The 23756-nt window shown below is 39.9% G+C and overlaps 1 protein-coding gene across 3 annotated transcripts in view; it reads right to left on the minus strand.

Annotated features, from left to right (window-relative positions):
* LOC140493628 (switch-associated protein 70-like) overlaps positions 1 to 23756 on the minus strand; it is a 138958-nt gene that overhangs the window by 100777 nt on the left and 14425 nt on the right. For all 3 annotated transcript variants that reach the window (XM_072592266.1, XM_072592267.1, XM_072592268.1), the window contains 3 exons: positions 17812 to 17952; positions 8664 to 8840; positions 3120 to 3347 (listed from right to left, as the gene is read on the minus strand). In XM_072592266.1, coding sequence (XP_072448367.1) covers positions 3120 to 3347; positions 8664 to 8840; positions 17812 to 17952 — 546 coding nt within the window. The remainder of the gene's footprint in view (positions 1 to 3119; positions 3348 to 8663; positions 8841 to 17811; positions 17953 to 23756) is intronic.

Genomic DNA, 23756 nt, shown 5'->3' on the forward strand with positions numbered 1-23756 from the left:
TTAAGATTTAAAACAATGATGGAAAAGGATAGACCATATCTAAAAGTTGAAGTTCTAAATTGGAGAAAGGCCAATTTTGACAGTATTAGGCAAGCACTTTCGAAAGCTGACTGGGTACAAATGTTCGTAGGGAAAGGGATGGCTGGAAAATGGAAAGCCTTCAGAAATAAGATAACGAGAGTCCAGAGAAAGTATATTCCTGTTAAGGTGAAAGGAAAGGCTGGTAGATAGAGGGAATGCTGGATGACTAAAGAAATTGAGGGTTTGGTTAAGAAAAAGGAGGAAGCATATGTAAGGTATAGACAGGATAGATCGAGTGAATCCTTAGAAGAGTATAAAGGCAGTAGGAGTATACTTAATAGGGAAATCAGGAGGGCAAAAGGGGCATGACATAGCTTTAGGAAATAGAATTAAGGAGAATCCAAAGAGTTTTTACAAATACATTCAGGACAAAAGGGTAACTAGGGAGAGAATAGGGCCCCTCAAAGATCAGCAAGGTGGCCTTTGTGAGGAGTCGCAGGAAATGGGGGAGATACTAAATGAGTATTTTGCATCAGCATTTACTGTGGAAAAGGATATGGAAGATATAGACTGTAGGGAAATAGATGGTGACATCTTGCAAAATGTCCTTATTACAGAGGAGGAAGTGCTGGATGTCTTGAAACGCATAAAGGTGGATAAACCCCCAGGACCTGATCAGGTGTACCCTAGAACTCTGTGGGAAGCTAGAGAAGCGATTGCTAGGCCTCTTGCTGATATATTTGTATCATCAATAGTCAAAGGTGAGGTGTCGGAAGACTGGAGGTTGGCTAACGTGATGGCACTGTTTAGGAAGGGCAGTAAGGACAAGCCAGGGAACTATAGACCGGTGAGCCTGACCTCAGTGGTGGGCAAGTTGTTGGAGGGAATCCTGAGGGACAGGATGTACATGTATCTAGAAAGGCAAGGATTGATTAGGGACAGTCAACATGGCTCTGCGCGGGGGAAATCATGTCTCACAAACTTGATTGAGTTTTTTGAAGATGTAACAATGAAGATTGATGAGGGCAGAGCAGTAGATGTGATCTATATGGACTTCAGTAAGGCATTCGACAAGGTTCCCCATGGGAGACTGATTCGCAAGGTTAGATCTCATGGAATACAGGGAGAACTAGCCATTTGGATACAGAACTGGCTCAAAGCTGGAAGACAGAGGGTGGTGGTGGAGGGTTGTTTTTCAGACTGGAGGCCTGTGACCAGTGGAGTGCCACAAGGATCGGTGCTGGGCCCTCTACTTTTTGTCATTTACGTAAATGATTTGGATGCAAGCATAACAGGTACAGTTAGTAAGTTTGCAGATGACACCAAAATTGGAGGTGTAGTGGACAGCAAAGAGGGTTACCTCCGATTACAACAGGATCTTGACCAGATGGACCAAAGGGCTGAGAAGTGGCAGACGGAGTTTAATTTAGATAAATGCGAGGTGCTGCATTTTGGGAAAGCAAATCTTAGCAGGACTTATACACTTAATGGGAAGGTCCTAGGGAGTGTTGCTGAACAAAGAGACCTTGGAGTGCAGGTTCATAGCTCCTTGAAAGTGGAGTTGCAGGTAGATAGGATAGTGAAGGCGGCGTTTGGTATGCTTTCCTTTATTGGTCAGAGTATTAAGTACAGGGATTGGAAGGTCATGTTGCAGCTGTACAGGACATTGGTTAGGCCACTGATGGAGTATTGTGTGCAATTCTGGTCTCCTTCCTATCGGAAAGATGTTGTGAAACTTGAAAGGGTTCAGAAAAGATTTACAAGGATGTTGCCAAGGTTAGAGGATCTGAGCTATAGGAAGAGGCTGAACAGGCTGGGACTGTTTTCCCTGGAGCGTTGGAGGCTGAGGGGTGACCTTATAGAGGTTTACAAAATTATGAGGGTCATGGATAGGGTAAATAGGCAAAGTCTTATCCCTGGGGTGGGGGAGTCCAGAACTAGAGAGGGCATAGGTTTAGGGTGATTGGGGAAAGATATAAAAGAGACCTACAGGGCATCTTTTTCACACAGTGAGTGGTATGTGTATGCAATGAGTTGCCAGAGGAAGTGGTAGAGACTGGTACAACTGCAACATTTAAGAGGCATTTCGATGGGTTTATGAATAGGAAGGGTTTGGAGGGATATGGGCTGGGTGCTGGCAGGTGGGACTAGATTGGGTTGGGATATCTGGTCGGCATGGACAGGTTGGATCGAAGGGTCTCTTTCCATGCTGCACATCTCTATGACTTTATAACTTGCCTCATGACTTTGTCATCAAGGCCATAAATTTAAAGTTTATAAACTGTGTAATTTTGTGTGTAATTTTACTTAACTGTGTGCCTGGTTCACTTTTTGCTTGTTTGTTAAAAGTTTAGTGAGGTTCAAAGTAATTCTTTTGTTTGAATTTCTCCAAATTTACCTTGGTTTCTTTTGTAGCTTGTACCTAATATTTCCCCTGAACTGTCTGAAATACTGAAGCTAAAAAAAACATAAAAGCAAATGAAATTGGCAATAAGATATCTTTAAAGGATCTTTATCCATTAGCTTTTTTTTCCTTTCATGGGACATTTATAAATGACTTTTCAACCTGATTTTACAACAGGAATATTATTTTCATTTATGTTGCCTGTTGTTGGGTGGTGGCCATCTCAACTCAGTTTTCTCCTCTTGTGAATTTCCCCATCCAGATATAGTCCTCCAATATCCAAGAAGATGCTGTGAGCAGCTTGATGAAAGATCTCTGCCAAAGCCACTCAATTCTGCTTCAAGCCATGAAATGTAACTCAATAGATACTTATCCCTTTGATGTCCTTATCACATCTACCTGAACACCCAGGGAGATGAAAAACACTGGATAAGTTATGAAACTGAATATTGACTCATGCTACACAAAGCATGACCACTAAAAACCTTCTGAAGAAATATACTGCTGTCTTTTGCTGGACTAGATAAGCCTGAGTGTCATAATGAAGCTTTTTTTAAAAAACAAGACACTTCTTTCACATCTTTCTGTAACCGCTTATTACATTCCACTCAGAAAAAACAGCATGACCCAACTAAGAGAGTTTTGGGGGAAAACAGAGGGGAATAAGCCTGAGAGACGACAAAACCACTCTTACCTGTTTCAGCACATCCAAAATGAGCTCACAATAAACTTCATTGATTGCCATGGACAACGTTTGTCTGTTCATGCCCTTAGAGAACAGGCCAGAGCCAATCAGTTCAATGAACTCCCATGCAGAAAGGCCACAGCGCTTGGCACCAAGATGAGCTCTGTAGTCTTCAAACTGCTCTTGCTGCCAATTAACTCCCATTGCTTCAGTCAGTTTCCGTAGCAAATATTCAATCTGAGCAGTGAGAACAGTAACATTGGCGTAACTATTAATACAAAGTTAATGGCTTAACATAATATTAAAACAGCATACATAAATAGAATAACTAGTTTCATTTATACAATACAAGGAAGCAAAGGCCATGAGCAAGTTTCAGGTCTAATGCTGTGTGGGCATATATCTGACAATAGGCACACAGATAGGATTAGAAGAGAGACAGAGAAATGAAGGATGAGGGGGTGGTGCATAAGGAGGTTAGCGAGAAAGAAAAGATAGCGAAAGTAAGAAGTCAATAGGAAATGAGTACCCATAAAGAGAAATTTAAATGCATATTCAATGTCTGTGTGAATTTAGTCTCTGGCATTGTCTGTGCTGATCAAGGACCTTTGACTCTGAAGGTTATCAACACTCTGTAAACCTGAACTGTGACCAAAGGCTGTGGTCCTGATTTCTGCTGTTTGGACTCAACTTCAATAATAAGTGAAAGTCAGTTGACTCTTATGTAACTCTTCATCTATCAGAAAGCACAACTGGTGCATGATGTGAACAAAACAGAACTAGAGATTTTCTTGGCAATGCTCTACTATAAAATGAGAATCCCTGATGGCAAGAGAAAAGTAGAATGGTGCTTGGTACATAGTTAAAAATCACACACCAGGTTATTGTCCAATAGGTTTAATTGGAAGCACTAGCTTTTGGAGTGATGCTCCTTCATCAGGTGGTTGTGGAGGACACAATTGTAAGACACAGAATTTATAGCAAAAGTTTACAGTGTGACATACATAGTGAGTCCTGCATTAGCAACTTTTGCAAATTTCCCTGAAGTTAGAGGAGTGTTCATTAACTTCTTTGAAGCTAAATCCAGCTACAAATTGCATTATATTCAGGACTCAATTTTCTATTGAGATGTTCAAATTATGTAAAGGAGCTATAGATGCATTGATGATGCCTTCCCAGATCACTTAAGCATTTTCTCATCACCAGCACAACAAAGTATTAGTGAGGTCACTGGCTGGTTGCTATGGAGAAAATATCAGCAAGGCTTTCTAATCCTGCATATCAAAATTGCAAAAACAAAAGGCTCCTTTAGGGGTTGCTCAGCTATTACTTAAGTACTGACATGCATTTCAGCACACAACTGTTAATGAGAAGCAAGATTCTCTTGAAAAGCCATTAATAAGTGGGAGGAACACAATGGTCCATGTCAGAATAGGATCTCTGTCAAACAGGAAGTTCAACACAGCATGTTACCACAGGCTAGAAATGGACCAATAGCAGCGCTAGTAAATGCACATCCTGTTAGGAAGGAACCCTTTCAGAAAACGTCATTTCTATTTTTGTGCACAAAAGGGATAAACAATAAATAATTTATGTAGTTAAAGTTCCCTCTCTATTACACGAGTTCCACCTTCTTTGACGTAAACATTTTTTCAGGGAATTCAGCCCACGCCCATTTATAAATCATTTCGCATTAAATACTGCTAACCACAACATTTAACTCTTTATTTTAAGTAAAAAAAACATTCCCAGTATAATCAAATGCATAAATGAATAAAGTGTTCCCTGACCAAAATGAAACAAAAGCAAATCAAAACAATGTTCTCTCTTCTAGAATTAAAAAAAACTCTTACCAATTTAAGTTCACCCAATCATCGCTTGTCAATGCTGAACTGGCAGATTTGATGATCAGGCTCATGAACATACATTTGAAGTCAAATATATAAAACTAGAACTATTAAGATTATTACAAGTTGTAGAAAAGCAGAGTTAAAAGTATCGTATTCACAGCAAACATAAAAAATTTACAACCAGATTTTAATCCCTCGAGTTATCAATCAGGGAAATTTAGAAATATTTTTATGCCTTTCATAAAAGACTTCTGCAAAGAAACATCAGCAGTAGGTTATGAAGACAATTACAAAAGTCACAATGGTATTAGTTTTAAATGACAGACTATATATTAGTTTGGAGCTTGTACTTTTCAGGTATTGTCTACGTTCAGGTAGCTGCTGAAAGCACGAACTGGAAACACGATTTATAAGATGAATCAATAGGATAGGTTACAGCCAATCAAATTTTTGATATCTACAACACACAAAGCAAACTAAAATTCTCTGAAAATCATATTTTTATTAAATATTTTAAAATTCCAGTAAAGAAACAATGCAAGAACACTAAAAGAAACAGAAGACATGAGGACTAGACACTGAGCCTTAACATAAGGTGAAGTTGGTGGCTCACAAATTATTGATCTACACAATGTTGTGGGCCCATATTCAAGACAGGAATCAACACATGAGTACTTGCAGACCTGGGAATACAGTGCTGTCATCAATATTTCCATGAGCAAGATCTTTCATTTTAGTTTTGTTGACATTTTATCATCGTATTTTGCCTCCCATACTGCAGATAGCTGAGCATTGACACAATGATGGGTGATATGGTGCGTGCTGTGTAAAGTCTACATTAGAGAATTTGCGAAAAATGAATGTGCTGGCAGGGAGTTTACTGTATTTGTAACAGCTACTGAAATACATTCTTCAAAAGTCTTCCCTAATCTTGCTGTCATAATGAACTTTGTTCTGATGCATTTAAAAGCAATTCAAAAATGGGATCAGTACAACCCCAGCTCTTACTATTATATTATACCAGCATTAAATTTCAAGGTCAATGATATACTTGACAAACATCACAAAAGTCTCTGATAAAAGGTAAGAAATGCAATGAATCAGTGTGTATTGACTTCAAGAAAGCCTTTGGTAAGATACAGCATTGTAGCAAAGTATATTACAAGCTCAATGGAACTTGATTTGAAGTCACAATCTTGCACACAGCCACATTAGCAATGAAACTCTTCAATTGTGTGCTAATATTTACCATCACAATGTATCCAAACTTATTCAAAATCTACTGTCTAAAAGGAGCAGGTATTAGGAGGGGTGACTAGAAGCTTAGCTGAAGAGTTGAGCTTCAAAACAGCTCCTGAAAAGATGACAGGAAACTGGAGAAATGGTGCAGTTTGGGAAAATAATCCACATTTTAAAACGTTGAATCAATTTATCCTGCACTCAAATGCAAAACTAAATGGTTCATCCCTTTGACTGCCTTGTAGTGGACAACATGCCAATCATGTTTATGTTAGCACATGCTTGTAAGACTCAGAAGTGTCCAACATTAAATGTGGTGATCTATTGGACAGCATTTACAAAATAATCCTGACTGCACTAAGAATTACACCACAACCTAAGATTATCTGTAATGAGCATTGTACAACTCATTTGCACATGCTAGAGGTTTACTTTTATTCACACAAAGAGCCATGTTCTTTGTTGATAAAAGGAATAAGTCCACTCATAGCCTTTTGTCATCAGGTAAGGGGTAATCGGAAACAATTCCTGAAACATCCCTACTGTAACACACTGACCAATCAGATTAAATTGGCCTGGTTTTAATTTAATCAGTTAATTAAAATTGACTTAACAATTTCTGCTGCATCTCCACATTAACCAAACAGTACCCTCTGAATTTAGTTTCTTACATAGAGTAATAGAAATGTACAGCATTGAAACAGATCCTTCGGTCCAACCTGTCTATGCCAACTAGATAACCCAACCCAATCTAGTCCCACCTGCCAGCACCCAGCCCATATCCCTCCAAACCCTTCCTATTCATATACCCATCCAAATGCCTTTTAAATGTTGCAATTGTACCAGCCTCCATCACTTCCTCAGGCAGCTCATTCCATACACGTACCACCCTCTGTGTGAAAAAGTTGTCCCATAGGTCTCTTTTATATCTTTCCCCTCTCACCTGAAACCTATGCCCTCTAGTTCTGGACTCCGCAACCCCGGGAAAAGAATTTGCCTATTTACCCTATCCATGCCCCTCATAATTTTGTAAACCTCTATAAGGTCACCCCTCAGCCTCCGACGCTCCAGGGAAAACAGCCCCAGCCTGTTCAGTCTCTCCCTATTGCTCAAATCCTCCAACCTTGGCAACATCCTTGTAAATCTTTTCTGAACCCTTTCAAGTTTCACAACATCCTTCTGATAGGAAGGAGACCAGAATTGCACGCAGTGGCCAAATAATGTCCTGTACAGCTGCAACATGGCCTCCCAACCCCTGTACTCAATACTCTGACCAATAAAGGAAAGCATACCAAATACCTTCTTCACTATCCTATCTACCTGCGACTTCACTTTCAAGGAGCTATGAACCTGCACTCCAAGGTCTCTTTGTTCAGCCACACTTCCTAGGACCTTACCATGAAGTGTATAAGTCCTGCTAAAATTTGCTTTCCCAAAATGCAGCACCTCGCATTTATCTGAATTAAACCCCATCTGCCACTTCTCAGCCTATTGGCCCATCTGGTCAAGATCCTGTTGTAATCGGAGGTAACCCTCTTCGCTGTCCACAACACCTCCAATTTTGCTGTCCTCTGCAAACTTACTAACTGTACCTTTTATGCTCACATCCAAATCATTTATGTAAATGACAAGAAGTAGAGGATCCAGCACCGATCCTTGTGGCACTCCACTGATCACCAGCCTCCAGTCTGAAAAACAACCTTCCACCAACAAGAGTCCCTATAATGCAGAAAGAGGCCAATCAGCCCATCAGGTCTGCAGTGACCCTCCAAAGAGCAAACCACCTAAATCCAAGTCCTCGCATTTACCATGGTTACCCAATGAGCTTGTACATCCCTAGACACTACAAGGTAATTAGCACAGTTAATCAAACTAACCTGCATATTTTGGAAGGAAACTGCAGCAACCATGCAGACACAGGAAGATTGTGCAAACTCAACATACACAGTCACACAAGACTGGAATCATACATGGGTCCCCCTGGTGTTGTGAGGAAGCAATCCTGATGACTGTAAGATGAAAAGCTTCAAATACACGTCTCTTTTGGTAACATTTAAAGTCTGACTTAATCATAATTTAAAAGTGAAATGACTTCCTTTCCTCTCCTGTATTTTATTTCCCATTCACTGAAACAACAGGGCAGTTGAGTTCTCAGAAATACGTTTCAAATCCTCAAAGCCTTTTTCCCCACCCATAAGTCTCAAGTCCAAAGATTAAATAGAACCCTCATGTGAATGGGTGTGCCTACAACAACACAAGAAGCTCATCATTATCCAGGACACAGCAGTTCACTATACAGTATTAGTCAGCCTCCACATCTCTGGCCTCCGTTTCCAAACCCTTCAGCATACAATGATTGTAGTTGTACAGGCACAGCTTTCACAACAGAAACTCACCACGTCAGTCTGATCTTCCCCTAATCAAGCATGCTGATTTTGTTTATTTGAAGGTTTACCGAACTTACCTCTTCTGGGACTATGATGAGAGGATACACATCTTCTGACAGGAAATTGAAGATGCACCACACTTTAAAAGTATCATCATCACTGATCAGTAAATTGTTGCGGTTCAGATTTTTCTTGACACACAGAGTCCAGCACATCCTATTGAAGTCAGATTTATCAAAGCTGTTTGGTTGAACCTTTAACAGAGTAGGAAGGGCGTGGAAGAAAAAAATAAAAATAATTAGGAAGAGCTCAGGAAAAGTTGAAGCAAACAAGGTGATTGTTTTTCTTTAAATTTCTAACTTTCAGTCAAAAAGTTTGATCCTTTTTCCAAGATATGTTAATAACAATGAGAATGTCTACTGCCAGTCCATGCCACCAAGAATTCCCCTTTGTCGCATGAGCAGAAACACTAAGCATCACTGCATGGCAAGTTGTTCCATTCACCAAGCATAAGGAAACTTTAATTGCTTCTGCTGCACAACCTTCACCATAGAAACCGAGTAGTTGGTCAAGAACAAATTCCAAAAGGCTAATTCTATTCAATGTACTTCAAAGCTCTCCTGATCAAATGGGAGATAAATGAGAGCAATTAGTAATATATTAATTATGCAGCTGATTAAAATCTTTAACTGTACAAGGTTGCCTTGTAGACCAAACCACAACTACAGCCCTCAATAAAGTTACACAATTACAGTTCAGCTCAGTTAGCAGCTAAGTCACAGTTTCCCCTTTGCAACTTCATGTCACATCATGAAGGATTTACAGGTTCTGCAAAAACTCATTAAAACACCAAACTTTCAATTTAATTATTTGGAATCCAAGTAATTCAACTTCTGTTTACAAAGCCAAACAGCATGGAAACAGATGTTTCAGTCCAAGCAATCCATGCTTACTATAATCCCAAACTAAACTTGCCCCACCTGCCTGCGCTTGGTCCATAGGCCTCAAAACATTTCTTATTCATGTACTTATCTAAATGTATTTTAAATGCTATAACTGTACCTGCATCCACCACTTGCTCTGGAAGTTCATTCCACAAAATTTCCCCTCATACCTTGTATAAATCTTTCAACTCACACCTTAAAAATATGGCCCTCGTCTTGAAATTTTCCACCCTCAGAAAGGACACCTGCCTCTCACCTTTTCTTTACACCACGTGATTTTATAAACTTTTATAAGGTCACCTCTCAACCTCCTATGCTCCACTGAAAAAATCCCCAGCCTATCCAGCCTCTGCTTATAACTCAAAACCCTCCATTCCCAGCAACATCATGGTGAATCTTTTCGGAATTCTCTCTAGCTTAATAATATCCTTGCTATAAGAGGGAGACCAGCAAGGGATACAGTACTCCAGAACAGGCCTCACCAATTTCCTGTACAACCTCAATGTAACAACTCAACTCCTACACAGGTAGTTCATCTATAACACGACGATAGCATTCTTGTGCAACCCCACATTAGAGAAAAATCATGCTTTAGAAATAGCACACAAAATTGTTAGCAATGTAATTGCACTATAGCCAAAGAATGTTTTAAAAATTTGCGTTTTAGGAACTGTGTACCAAATTCATCAATTGTGGTCCAGAAAATTTGCTTTAATGACATGCATGAGCTGAAAATGTGTTGCTGGAAAAGCGCAGCAGGTCAGGCAGCATCCAAGGAACAAGAGAATCGACGTTTCGGGCATCAGCCCTTCTTCAGGAAAGAAGGGCTGATTCCTGAAGAAGGGCTGATGCCTGAAACGTCGATTCTCCTGTTCCTTGGATGCTGCCTGACCTGCTGCGCTTTTCCAGCAACACATTTTCAGCTCTGATCTCCAGCATCTGCAGTCCTCACTGTCTCCTTTAATGACATGCATGTTTAGATTAGATTAGATTAGATTCCCTACAGTATAGAAACAGGCCCTTCAGCCCAACAAGTCTACACCGACCCTTCAAAGCGTAACCCCACCCAGACCCATTCCCCTACCCTATATTTGCCTCTGACTAATGCTCCTAATATTATGGGCAATTTAGCAGGGCCAATTCACCTGACCAGCACATCTTTGGATTGTCGGAGGAAACTGGAGCACCCGGAAAAAACCCATGCACATGCAAGGAGAATGTCTGTGTGGAGTTTGCACAGTCACTCAATGCAGGAATTAAACCCGGGTCCCTGGCACTGTGAGGCAGCAGTGCTAGCCACTGAGCCACCGTGCCATCCTAGCAGAACAACCTATTCTCAAAAGTCCGAGAAATGAAGGCAAACGTTCTAAACACCTTCTTAAACACCCTACATGTGATGCAACTTCGTAGAATTATGTACCTTAACTTCTAGGTATCTCCATTCCACAACACTACCCAAGACCCTACACATAAATAGTATAAGTCTTGCCTTTGTTTATTTTACTAAAATGCACCACCTCGCATTTATCCAAATTAAACTCCATTTGCCACTCTTCAGCCCATTGACTTAATTGATCAAGGTCTCTTTGCAATCTTAAATCACCTTCTTCATGGTCTACTATAGCACCAATCTGGGGTCATTCAAAAACTTACTAACCATGCTTTTTATATTCTCATCCAAATCATTTATATTAATGACAACAAAAGTGGACACAGCACCAATCCTGTGGAACACCGCTGGTTACAGGCCTCCAGTCCGAGAAATAATCCTCCACCAGTATCCTCTACCTCCTGCCTTTAAGCCAATGTTGTATCCAATTGACAGCTCACCGTGAATCCTGTGTGATCTAACTTTACTAATTAGTCTGTCACACAGAACCTTGTCAAAGGCTTTACTAAAATCCAAGTAAATAACGTCTACCACTCTGCCCTCAATCAATCTTCTTGGTTACTTCCTCAAAACATTCAATCAAGTTTGAGAGACATCATCTCCCTTGCACAAAACCATACTATATACATCCTACCTTTCAGAATCACTTTCAACAACTTACTCACCACCAAAGTCAGACTCAAAAGTTATAATTCCCATGCTTCTCCTTACACCCTTTCTTAAATAAAGATATAACATTAGCCATTCTCCAGTTCTTGGCACCTCACCAATTCTTAATAAGATCTTAGAATCCATTATTAAGGACGAGATTGTGCAGAGTAGAACAGGGTTGAGTCAGCACAACTTTGTCAAGAGGAGGTCATGCCTGACAAATCTGTTATAATTCTTCGAGGAGGCAACAAGTAAGTTAGACAAAGGAGAGCCAATAGAAGTGATATATTTGGATTTCCAGAATGCCTTTGACAAGGTGCCACATAGGACGCTACTAGATGAGAACCCTAGATGTTAGGGGCAAGGCACTGGCATGAATAGAGGATTGGCTGACAGAGAGTACAGTTAAAGGGATCTTTTATCGGATGGCAGCCAGTGACTACTGGAATTCTGCAGGTGTCAGTGTTGGGACTGCAGCTATTTATGTTATATATGAATGATCTGGACGAAGGAACTGAGGGCATTGTTGCTAAGTTTACAGATGAAACACAGATAGGTGGAGGTGGACAGGTAGTGTTGAGGGGCAGGGAGGCTGCAAAAGGGTTTATAGAGGCTAGGAGAGTGGACAAAGTAGTGGCAGGTAGAGTACAATGTGGCAAAGTGTGAGGTTATACAATATTGTCAGAAGAATAGAAGTGTAAGCTATTTTGTAAATGCAGGGAGGCTTTGGAAATCTGAGGCACAAAGGGGCTTGGGAGCTCTAGTTCAGGATTCTCTGAAGGTTAACATGCAAGTTCGGTTGGCAGTTGGGAGGGTAAGTGCAGTGTTGGTACTCATTTCAAGAGGGCTAGAATGCAAGAGCAAAGACATCCTACTGAAGCTGTGAGAGGCTCTGGACAGACTGCATTTGGAATATTCTGAGCAGGTTTGGTCCACATATCTAATGAGGATGTTGTTGGAAGGGGAGATTTATAATGATCCTTGGGATGAAGGGTTTGGCATTTAAGGGATGGTTGAAGATTCTGGTTCGGTACTTGATATAGTTTAGAAGGTTGAGGGGGATCTGACTGAAGTTTAGAGCGTAGTGCTGGAAAAGCACAGTAGGTCAAGCAGCATCCGAGAAGCAGGAGAATCAATGTTTCAGGCAAAAGCCCTTCATCAGGAATGGGCTGATGAATTCCTGATGAAGGGCTTTGCCCAAGAAGTCAATTCTCCTGCTTCTCGGATGCTGCCTGGCCTGCTGTGCTTTTCCAGCACTACACTCTCAACTCTAATCTCCAGCATCTGCAGTCCTCACTTTTGCCCCGGGATCAGATTGAAACTTACAGGAGTCTGACAGGCATTGAAAGAGTGATGTGGAGAAGATGTTTCCCTTCGTAAGAGAGACTAGGATGCAGGGGCACAGCCTCAGGATGAGGGAAAACCCTTTAGACCTGAGATGGGACGTAATTTCATCAGCCAGAGGGTGGTAACTTTGTAGAACTCATTGCCACAGAGGATTGTGGAGGCCAAGTCATTGAGTGCATTTAAGACAAAGAATAGATAGGTTCTTGATTGGTAAGGGGAATAAGGATTACGTGGAGAAGGCAGGAGAACGGGGTTGAGAAACAAATCAGCAATGATCAAACAGCAGAACAGAATTGATGGGTTGAATGGCCTAAATCTGCTCCTATATTTTATGTCCTTATGGCCTAATTTATAGATTCACAGAAGATTGCAATGTTAAAAGGCACACATTTCTAAACTCTCTAAAAAAGATCATACCAATACAAATAAAACCTGTCAGCTTACGAGCGATCATAGCACTAATCCTTCAAGAACTGTGCTTTCATCCCATGACAGCCTTCCTTTAGATACTTGCAGAAAAGTACAAGTACAAACATCTATTCAAGTTACAAACAGGCCTCTTTTTATGCTCAATTGGAAAGTCACAGGCAAGATACCTGTTTAAAATTACATGGAAGTGGTTCAACCCATTCTGCTTTCCACATCATTCTCTTGTCAGGTTGAACAGACCCATATGTGCCTGTACAAGTGCACCACCTTCACACATTTGACTATGTTTTAATATTTGCAAACAGCCTGAGAAATAAGTTTTCTTAAATTTATTAAAACAAAGAAAATTTATATATATTCCTTCAAACAAAGGCAAAACAAAACCCCAGAAACACAAAATGTTTGCATTTGAATTAAATGTTTTCCCTTACCTTGGTGAAATACCCAGCAATTATTAGAATTGTGTTCAGAATAGTGACCAGTCAAGAGCCAGTGACAGTATTTTCACCCAAGTTAGAAAGCTGTGGGCAAAATTGTTACTCTCAGAGAAATGAGCAAGATTAATACCTCAGCGCAGAATTGACTGGGACATTATCACAAGTGTCATCTTCTCAATAAGATTTTACACTGACGTCCGTCCTGGCATCTCAAGCATGCCTATTTACAGATGAGCAGGGCATCCTCCTAGAATCTGGCCAATACATGAACTTCCTGTCTACGATTTGGCTGCCATACTTCCCTACAATAACAGCCTAATACTTCAGAAGTATCCAATTGGACAACAGTCACTGGACAATGAACTGCAATTTCAAATAAATACCAGGACAATGTGCCTTGGTGGACCAATCTGCCCAGACTCTAAATTATGTTTATTTCCTATTCCACTTAGATATGTTCATATATAAACTAGCCTTCAACTAATTTCAGAAAAGGCTGCAGGGCCATTGTAGCTGCTGGTCCAAACAATAACATAACCTTTTGCATTGTTAACCTACCTTGTAATCTATTGAACTATCCCCTAACGATGTTATCCCCTAACTAAGCCACTAAAACAAAACTGCGACTGATTCAGAGGAAACTTTGGACAGTGCCAACTTCAGTCAAGAATGAGAGAACAATTCAGTTGTTGATTCTTCACAAATCCTCTCATGGAGAGTTTTGCAAGGTATATTGCCTTCCTCATGCCAGAGTGTGGAGAAGGTGCAGAATATTGTGCAGGGTTGGGGAAGGCAGTGCGCAAGCTAGGAGGAGGAAAGGCAATTGTCTTGTAGTATTTTCACTGGACTATTAATCCAGAAATTCAATTAATATTCTAGGACCTGGCTTTAAATCGCACCCTGGCAGATGCTGAAATTTGAATTCAATAAAGAATCTGGAATTAAGAGTCTAATGATGACCATGAAACCATCATTGATAGTCAAAGCTCCATCTGGTTCACTAATGTCCTACAGGGAAGGAACTGCCATCCTTACTTGGTCTAGTTTACTTGCAATAGCAATGTGGTTGACTCTTAGGGATGGTCAATAAATGCCAGATATGGCCACTTCCTGTGAGTGCCAATTAAAAAGTTTGATTGTCTCTAATGTCAGATTCCCTGAATTGAGGAAAGTGTTAAATATTAGGACTAGTACTACGCACAAGTGACAATGTTAACTAAAAGATGGAGAACATCAAAATGTGACATGATACAGAGGTGGGGGGGGGGGGGCGGTTCAGGTTCTTGGGGCAGAAGAAGCACTCTGGGAAGGATTTAACATCAAATGCAAAAGGGATGTGGATGTATTGTACCTCAACAAAAATAGAACCAATGACTTCATAGAAAGGCCAGGTCTGGTTCAGGAAGGCTACATTAGTGAACATTCAGCATAAGTAGGTAGAAAAGACTAAATCAAGAAAAAAGAAAAGTGCTGGATCATACAAGAGGAGAGTGCGGTACATATTAAATAGGAGATAGTGAGGACTGCAGATGCTGGAAAGTCAGAGTTGATAAAATGTGAAGCAGGAGAAAACACAGCAGGTCAAGCAGCAGAAGACGAGTAGCAGAGTTGACGTTTCAGGTCCTGCACAATATATTAAATAGACGCAGATTAACAAGGACTATGATGAATGCAAATAAAAGCTTAGAACAGAAGTATCTAAACTCAAAATGTGGTGAATAAGGTTGGGTAAATGCAAGCACAAATAGCCCCTAAATTCTTGATTAATTGGAGATACAGATTATAGATGTACTACTTCTGGTTTTATTTATCTTGCCATTTTAAATAAACCATTAATGTGGATTGTAACCTTCAAAGACAGCCGTCCACTCTAAATTTGAAGAAAATAAATTTTATCCTTAGAATCTATCCTCATAAGAAAGATTTACTGTTGTCCTGGTTGCCCTATCACACCTTCTCCAACACGTAAATTCTTGTTTATTTTTAACATTGCTAAGATCAATCATTACTCCTCTAAATTTTTCTTTCCTGTACCTATCCAAGCTCAAAATATAGTCTCCTACATGCTTCATCCTTCTAAAGTCTCTACCATGTCAAAATCACGACTTGGCTAAAAAAAAACTCTCCTGCTCTGGCCTATTATTTCCTGGGATGACAGAATTTGCTAATGTGGATCTTCCTTCCCATTATAAACTTCACCATTTTAAAAGTCAGGATTAGAATGACCTCATCAACTACTTCCTCACTTACCGCACTTTTATACAGTCCTTTTCAACATTATTTGCTTTTTGTGATATTGATCATGAATGTTCAATATGATTTCTTCCTTTGAAAAATAAGCTGAAGTTTTGTTTTAACCCACAGAAAGATCATATACTCTGAAGAATAACATGAACAATTCTCTATTATTTTAAAATAGACTACCATTAACATGCTTTTCAAAAGCAGTAGACCATGAAGATTTAATGTTCATGCTTATTGGCTTGATACAGACTTTACTTATTAGCAGTGAGTAACATCTGTACGTTATGTAAGGGCTACTTCAAGAATACAGTTAAATTCTTGGTGCAAAGAACATACAGGTATGATAGGAACTGTAGACAAATTATTCAGATCATGAAAAACACTGGTATTATTTGAATATTTGAGAAAATGATGCAGCAATAATAGGCTAATAATTTATTGAGATTCTTGGATTTTTAAACTATAAAGATTTTGTTTTCATAATTAAAATACAGTACTTAATGTCAATCAAATTTTAAAACATTTGAGTTTCAATTTTATGTATTTTTGCTCAAGTTTAAAATATTAAAAGCTTTTGTCTGCTTTAACAAATACAAATGACTTGTTGATTTAAAGAAGCAATAAACTGCCTGCCCTTTAACAAGGCATTCCTTGTTCGGGAAGGGCAATTATGGAGAACTGCCCAGATCTCTGGTTTCAGCTGGGTGTGTGATAGAAAAGGAAAAATGTGTTTCCTGAAGTTTACATAAAGCAAGCACTGAAATATTCTTGTGGTCATTACACAAACAACTAAGAAAAAGGTAGTGTGCAGAATCAAAATGTGAGTCAAGGGAGGGGAAGTTGCACAAACTCTAAGCATACTCACTCTTCTAAATCTCATTGTGGTAGTTTCAATTGTGAGACTTAAAAAAAGTCCTTCCGCCATTTTAAGAAATCTGCTTCCTCTGTTTTTATTTCCTCCCCAAAAATAGGCATAAAAAGGATGACATTTTGTTAAAAGAACATCAACCTAAAAAAAAAATCAGCTTTTTCTTTCTCCATAGACCTGTATGTCTTGCTGTCTATGTTCAGCATTCCTGGAAACTTTTTTTTCAAATTTCCAGAATCCACAATACATTGTTTTTATGTTACAATTATGATGGCAATATAACTAAAAATTGAATTCTTCTTGGACATATTTTAGCATAAATGTGAAAGCATGTTGTAAGGCATGTCACTTAGCATCTGCTTAAATTTGAGCTGAGATTGACAAAGTAAAGTGGATTTTGCTCATTGCTACATTCCATCTACCAAGGCATGTATACAATTAAGAATTGGGTTTGCTCACAGAAAGAAGTAGTTAAACTGAAGTAGCACTTTTCACGTTGGGACATCCCAAAATGATTCAAAGCAATTAAGTATTTTCTTTTGAGGTGTAATAGCATTCATCAAAAAGTGAAATTGCAGCAGCCAACCTATACATAGCAACATCCCACTAACAGTAATGAGTAAATGACCAATACACTGTTTTATAGATGTGTGAACCAGAAGGGGTCTCCTGCTCTTTGTCATTTACACCCCCTTGAGGGGTTGACAGGGCCTTACTTTTATATGTCACCTGGCAGATATCATCACTAACATCTAACTCAGAAATAAGGACACTACTTGAAAGCCAGGCTCAGCTCAATAGGTACTAATTTTACTACAAAAGCTGCTACTCTGTGCAAGGAATTATTAAACTAAACTTGCAACATAAGAGAGATTCAGACTTTGGGTTTAATATCAATTTATCAAGAAAAGATACCTTATCCAAGATAAACCTGTTCAAATAGGGCATGTATCCCTGGTTAGAAACTGGTCCTTCATCATCGTCTTTAAAATGGTTTTCCAAAGCCACTGGATTATGAGGTACTTGCAACACTGTACAGAGACTGTGAGAGAGAACCTGTTTCAATAGAATATAAAACAAGTTAGTGAGATCTGTATTACAAAAGGTTGTGATCGCAAATGTTTGCAAGGAAAATCTGACTAGATGAAGTAAAATGATTTGAAACCTATCTAACTTCAAAATAAAACTTGCACTAATACAGCACGCTGCAGTTCCTGAGAATTATTCAGGAGTGTAATCCACATATTATTTTTGAATAGCAGTTAGTATTAACATCTAAGCACAATCAGAATTGTGCCATGCACCAGCATCACTTGAAGGTGAGCACAAACATGGTGGAACTTTAATCTAATGGAACCATGCACAAGGGGGAATTAAAGGGAACATTGCCAAGTCATGCTATCTATCTAACTAGGGCAAGTATTGCTGTTCTTCATTATGGACCAGACCAAAACATCTCAAAAATATATCAAGGAGATAAGTGAGACTCTAACTCTTATCTTAAAGGCTGTGTTACAGATGTGACTTGAATGGACCACTATTAGGTATTAAGCAAAACATACATTATTCTTATAACAGTTCAAACACAAACAAAAGAAATTGGCATAGTTTAACTCTTGAAATATTTAGCAAAATAATATATTATTTAACTATTAGTCATCAACTGTTACAATATAGCAGCATCTCATAAACACACCCTTAGCAAAGGCAAATACAGCAAAACAGATTCCTCACTTCTATCTCTTCCAGTCCAGGAGAAAGGAACACCAAAAATAAGCTTGTAGCAGAAAGAGAATACAATTTTTTTTGCTCCAGCAAAAGACAGAACTGTGTCTAGCATCTTAAACAGTAAAAACACCCAATTTCAACAATTGGGAACAAAACTACAACCCTGGTCTATGTGAGTCTGACTCCACCTGCTTATGCTTCTTGTGTCTAATTTAAAAAAACACGAGGACAGCATAAAGCTATTTATCCACTGCTTCTGAAGCAGACATTCCACCGTTGGCAACGCCTCCCTGCAAGAGAAACAGGACAGAACAAATCCCTCTTAAAAACACAGTATAGTCACATCTTGACCTTTTATCGAGTATAAATGTTGCTTATCCCCTTGAACTGGCATTCTTGCAAATTGTTCTAATGTGTGTGTTAGGGAAAAAGCAATAATCAATAATCAAGTTGTGTACCCCAAAGTGTGGATAGCAGTAATTGAGGGTGGTCAATAATTTAAGCCTCAGAACTTGACTGTTTTTTTTAAATCAGGAGTATCCAATACACAAACAAGTTACCAAACCAGTCTTAACCAGTCTGTCCAGAGGTTAGAAGTGGGTCATGGGCTGATGATTATTGTTTAATTCCACTCACAATTCAGATACTGAAACAGTTCATATCCAAATGCATTAAACCTGGAACAATATTTAGGTTTTGACTGATAAGTGGCAAATAACATTTGTACCATACAAATGCCAGGTAATGACCTTACCTAACAAAAAAAGAATCAAATCATTGCTCCTTGAATTCAATGGCATGATTACCATCATTGAATCCCCAACTGTCAACATACTGCGGTTACAAAGTCAGGTCAGAGACTGGTAATTCCTCACCTCCCAACTCCCCAAAGCCGGTCTAGCATCTACAAGGTACAAATCAGGAGTGATGGAATATTCATAGCTTGGATGAGTGCAGTCCCAACAGCAGTAAGCAAGCTCAGCACCATGGAAACAATGTAGTCTACCTGAATAGTACCCCATTCAGCACCTTAAAAACATTCTGTCCCTCCACATGAGGGGCATAGACAAGGTAAAAGTAAAGGTCTTTTTTCTAGGTTATGGAAGTTCAAAACTAGAGGGCATAATTTTAAGGTTAAAGGAGAAGATTTTAAAAGGGACCAAGGGTCAACGTTTTCCACACAGAGGATGGTTCATTGGTGGAATGAACTGCCAGAGGAAGTGGTAGATACTGGTACAGTTACAACATTTAAAAGGCATTTGGACAGGTGGATGAATAGGAAAGGTTGAGAGGGAAATGGGCCAAACGCAGACAAGTGGGACTACTTTAGTTTGGGAAACCTGGCTAGCATGGACAAGTTGGATCACAGGGTCTGTTTCCATGCTGTATAACTCTGACTCTGTAAGAAATGCTCCATGGTTGGTGTACGTGCCATGCACAGTACATTGCAGCGACAAATCAATTTCCCTTTGACAGCACCTTTCAAAATCTCTATCACCCAGAAAAACAATGGCTGCTGGTCAATAAAACCTTCAAAACCTGCAACATGGTTTGGAGAACACTTCATTATTCCTTCATTTTTTCCTCAGTTAGAACCTTGAAATTCCTTCCCTAACAGCACTGCGATACCATATGGACTGTTAATAAATTGGCTCACTACAACTTTCTCGAAGGAGATTAGGGAATAACTGCTAACCTTACCAGTAACACCCAGATCCCAGTGATGAATTTTTAAAAATCTGTGCTCAGCAAATTGGCAATTGAATGGAATGAGCAGATAATGTTTTTGGTGACCTAGTCTGATAGAGTCATAGAAATGTACAGAACAGAAACAGGCCCTTCAGTCCAACCCATCCATGCTGATCATAAACTAATCCAGTCCCATTTGCCAGCACTTGGCCCATATCACTCTAAACCCTTCCTATTCACATACACATCCAGACACCTTTTAATTGTACCATCCTCCACCACTTCCTCTGGCAGCTCATTCCATACACGCACCACCCTCTGTGTGAAAAACATTGCCCCTTAGATCCCATTTAATCTTTTTTCCCCTCATCCTAAATCTATGCCTGCTAGTTCTAGACTCCCGCCACCCCAGGGAAAAGACCTTGTTGATTTACCCTATCCATAGTCCTCATGATTTTGTAAACCTCTATAAAGTCACCCCAAAGCCTCCAATGCACCAGGAAAAACAGCCCCAGCCTATTCAGCCTCTCCCTATAGCTTAAACTTTCCAAATCTGGCAACATCCTTGTGAAACTTGAAAGGGTTCAGAGAAGATTTACAAGATCTTTCCAATAGGAGAGAGACCAGGATTCTGCACAATATTCCAAATGTGGCCTTACCAATGTCCTGTACAGCTGCAACATGACTTCCCTACTCCTATACTGAATGCTCTGACCAATAAAGGAAAGCACACCAAATGTCTTCCTCATTATGCTATCTACTTGCGACTCCACTTTCAAGGAGCTATGAACCTGCATTCCAAGGTCTATAAGTCCTGTCCTGATTTGCCTTTCTAAAATGCAGCACCTCACGGTTACCTAACTTAAACTTCATCTGCCAATCCTTAGCCCACTGGCCCATCTGATAAAGATCTTGTTATACTCTAAGTTAACTGTCTTCACTGTCCACTACACCTTCAAATTTGGCGTCATCTGCAAACTTGCTAACTATACCTCTTACATTCAATGCAAATCATTTATATAAATAACGAAAAGTAGTGGACCCAGCACCGATGCTTATGGCACGCCACTGGTCACAGGCATCCAGTCTGAAAAACAACCATCCACCACCACCCTCTGTCTTCGAGCCAATTCTGTAAATGGTTAGTTATCTTTGTATTCCACGCGATCGAACGTTGCCAACCATAAGGAAGCTTGTTGAACGCCTTACTGAAGTCTATATAGATCAATTCCACCACTCTGTCCTCATCAATCCTCTTTATTACTGCTTCAAAAAAAAATTCAATCAATTTCATGAGACATGATTTCCCATGCACAAAGCCATGTTGACTATCCCTAATCAGTCCTTGCCTTTCCAAATACATGTACATCCTGTTCCCTCAGGATTCCCTCCAACAATCTGCCCACCACCATTGTCAGGCTCACCGGTCTGTAGTGCCATGAGTTTTTGTTACAATCTTTCTTAAATAATGCCACCACATTAGCCAAACTCCAATCTTCCAGCACCTCACCTGTGGCTATCAATGCTACAAATATCTCAGCAATCATCTCCCTAGCTTCCCACAGAGTTTGAGGGCACACCTGATCAGGTTCTCGGGATTTATCCACCTTTGTGTGTCTTAAGACATCCAGCACCACCACCTTTGTAATATGGACATTTTTCCAGATGTCACCATCTATTTCCCCACATTTTATATTTTCCATGTCCTTCTCCACAGTAAACACTGATGTAAAATACTCAATTAGTATTTCCCCCATCTCCTTCAGTTTCACATTGGATGAAACATCAAAAACATGTGGAACTACTGTAGATTCAATACTTAGAATCATACTGATGTACAGCATGGAAACAGACCCTTCGGTCCAACCTGTCCATGCCGACCAGATATCCCAACCCAATCTAGTCCCACCTGCCAGCACCCAGCCCATATTCCTCCAAACCCTTCCTATTCATATAACCATCCATATGCCTCTTAAATGTTGCAATTGTACCAGCCTCCACCACTTCCTCTGGCAGCTCATTCCATACTCTTAGCATCCTCTGTGTGAAAAAGTTGCCTCTTAGGTCTCTTTTATATCTTTCCCCTCTCACCCTCAACCTATGCCCTCTAGTGCTGGATGCCCCCACCCCAGGGAAAAGACTTTGTCTATTTATCTTATCCATCCCTCATAATTTTGTAAACCTCTATAAGGTCACCCCTCAGCCTCTGACGCACCAGGGAAAAAAAGCCCCAGTCTGTTCAGCCTCTCCTTATAGCTCAAATCCTCCAACCCTGGCAATACCCTTGTAAATCTTTCCTGAACCCTTTCAAGTTTCACAACATCTTTTCAATAGGAAGGAGACCAGAATTGCATGCAATATTCCAATAGGGCCTAAGCAATGTCCTGTATAGCTGCAACATGACATCCCAACTCCTGTACTCAATACTCTGATCAATAAAAGAAAGCATACCAAATGCCTTCTTCACTAGGGTGGTTGGGTGGTGCAAGAGGGGAGAGGTGTTGGAGATTAAAATACAGGCTGGCCTTCAATATATTGGCCCAGATTTCAATTTGCAAACAATGGGGAAGGCTACCATGCTGCTACCAGTTGTTGCCTGAAGTACACTGTCTGCAACAAAACACAGAAATTTGGTAACTTTTATCCAAGTTACCCTACTCTGCCACACTGTTACAAAAGGCCTTTGAATTCAACACCATGTCCTTGCTTATCTTTGAGTGGCCCTATTCTCTCCCTAGTTACCCGTTCGTCCTTAATGTATTTATAAAATCCTTTTGGATTCTCCTTAGCCCCATTTGCCAAAGCTATCTCATGTCCCCTTTTTGCTCTCCAGATTTCATCTTAAGTATGCTCTAAGGATTCACTTGATCTCTGCTGTCTATACCTGACACATACTTCCTTCTTTTTCATAACCAAAACCTCAATTTCTCTAAGCATCCAGCATTCCCTATACCTACTAAACTTTCCTTTCACCCTAACAGGAACACACTGTCTCTGGACTCTTGTTATGTCATTTTTGAAGGCTTCCCATTTTCCAGCCTTCCCTTAACCTGCGAACATCCATCCCCAATCCGCCTTTGAAAGTTCCTGCCTCATACTGTTAAAGTAGGCCGTCCTCCAATTTAGAACTTCAACTTTTAGATCAGGCCTATTCTTTTCCATCACTATTTTAAAACTAATAGAATTATGGCCACTGGCCGCAAAGTGCTCCCCCACTGACCTCTCAATCACTTGTCCTGCCTTATTTCCCCAACAGGTGGTCAGGTTTTGCACCTACTCTAGCAGGTACATCCATATATTGAATCAGAAAGAATGTTAGCCAGAATATTAGTAGAACTATTTCCTCTTCACTGGAAAGGACCATGTAATCATTAACAGAAATCAAGATGATAAATTGGGCCTTTGGCCTGTCATGTAATAGGTGACACCTCCAACAAACCCCA

Source organism: Chiloscyllium punctatum, chromosome 22 (assembly GCF_047496795.1).
Source record: "Chiloscyllium punctatum isolate Juve2018m chromosome 22, sChiPun1.3, whole genome shotgun sequence".
In the NCBI taxonomy this organism is placed as follows: domain Eukaryota; kingdom Metazoa; phylum Chordata; class Chondrichthyes; order Orectolobiformes; family Hemiscylliidae; genus Chiloscyllium; species Chiloscyllium punctatum.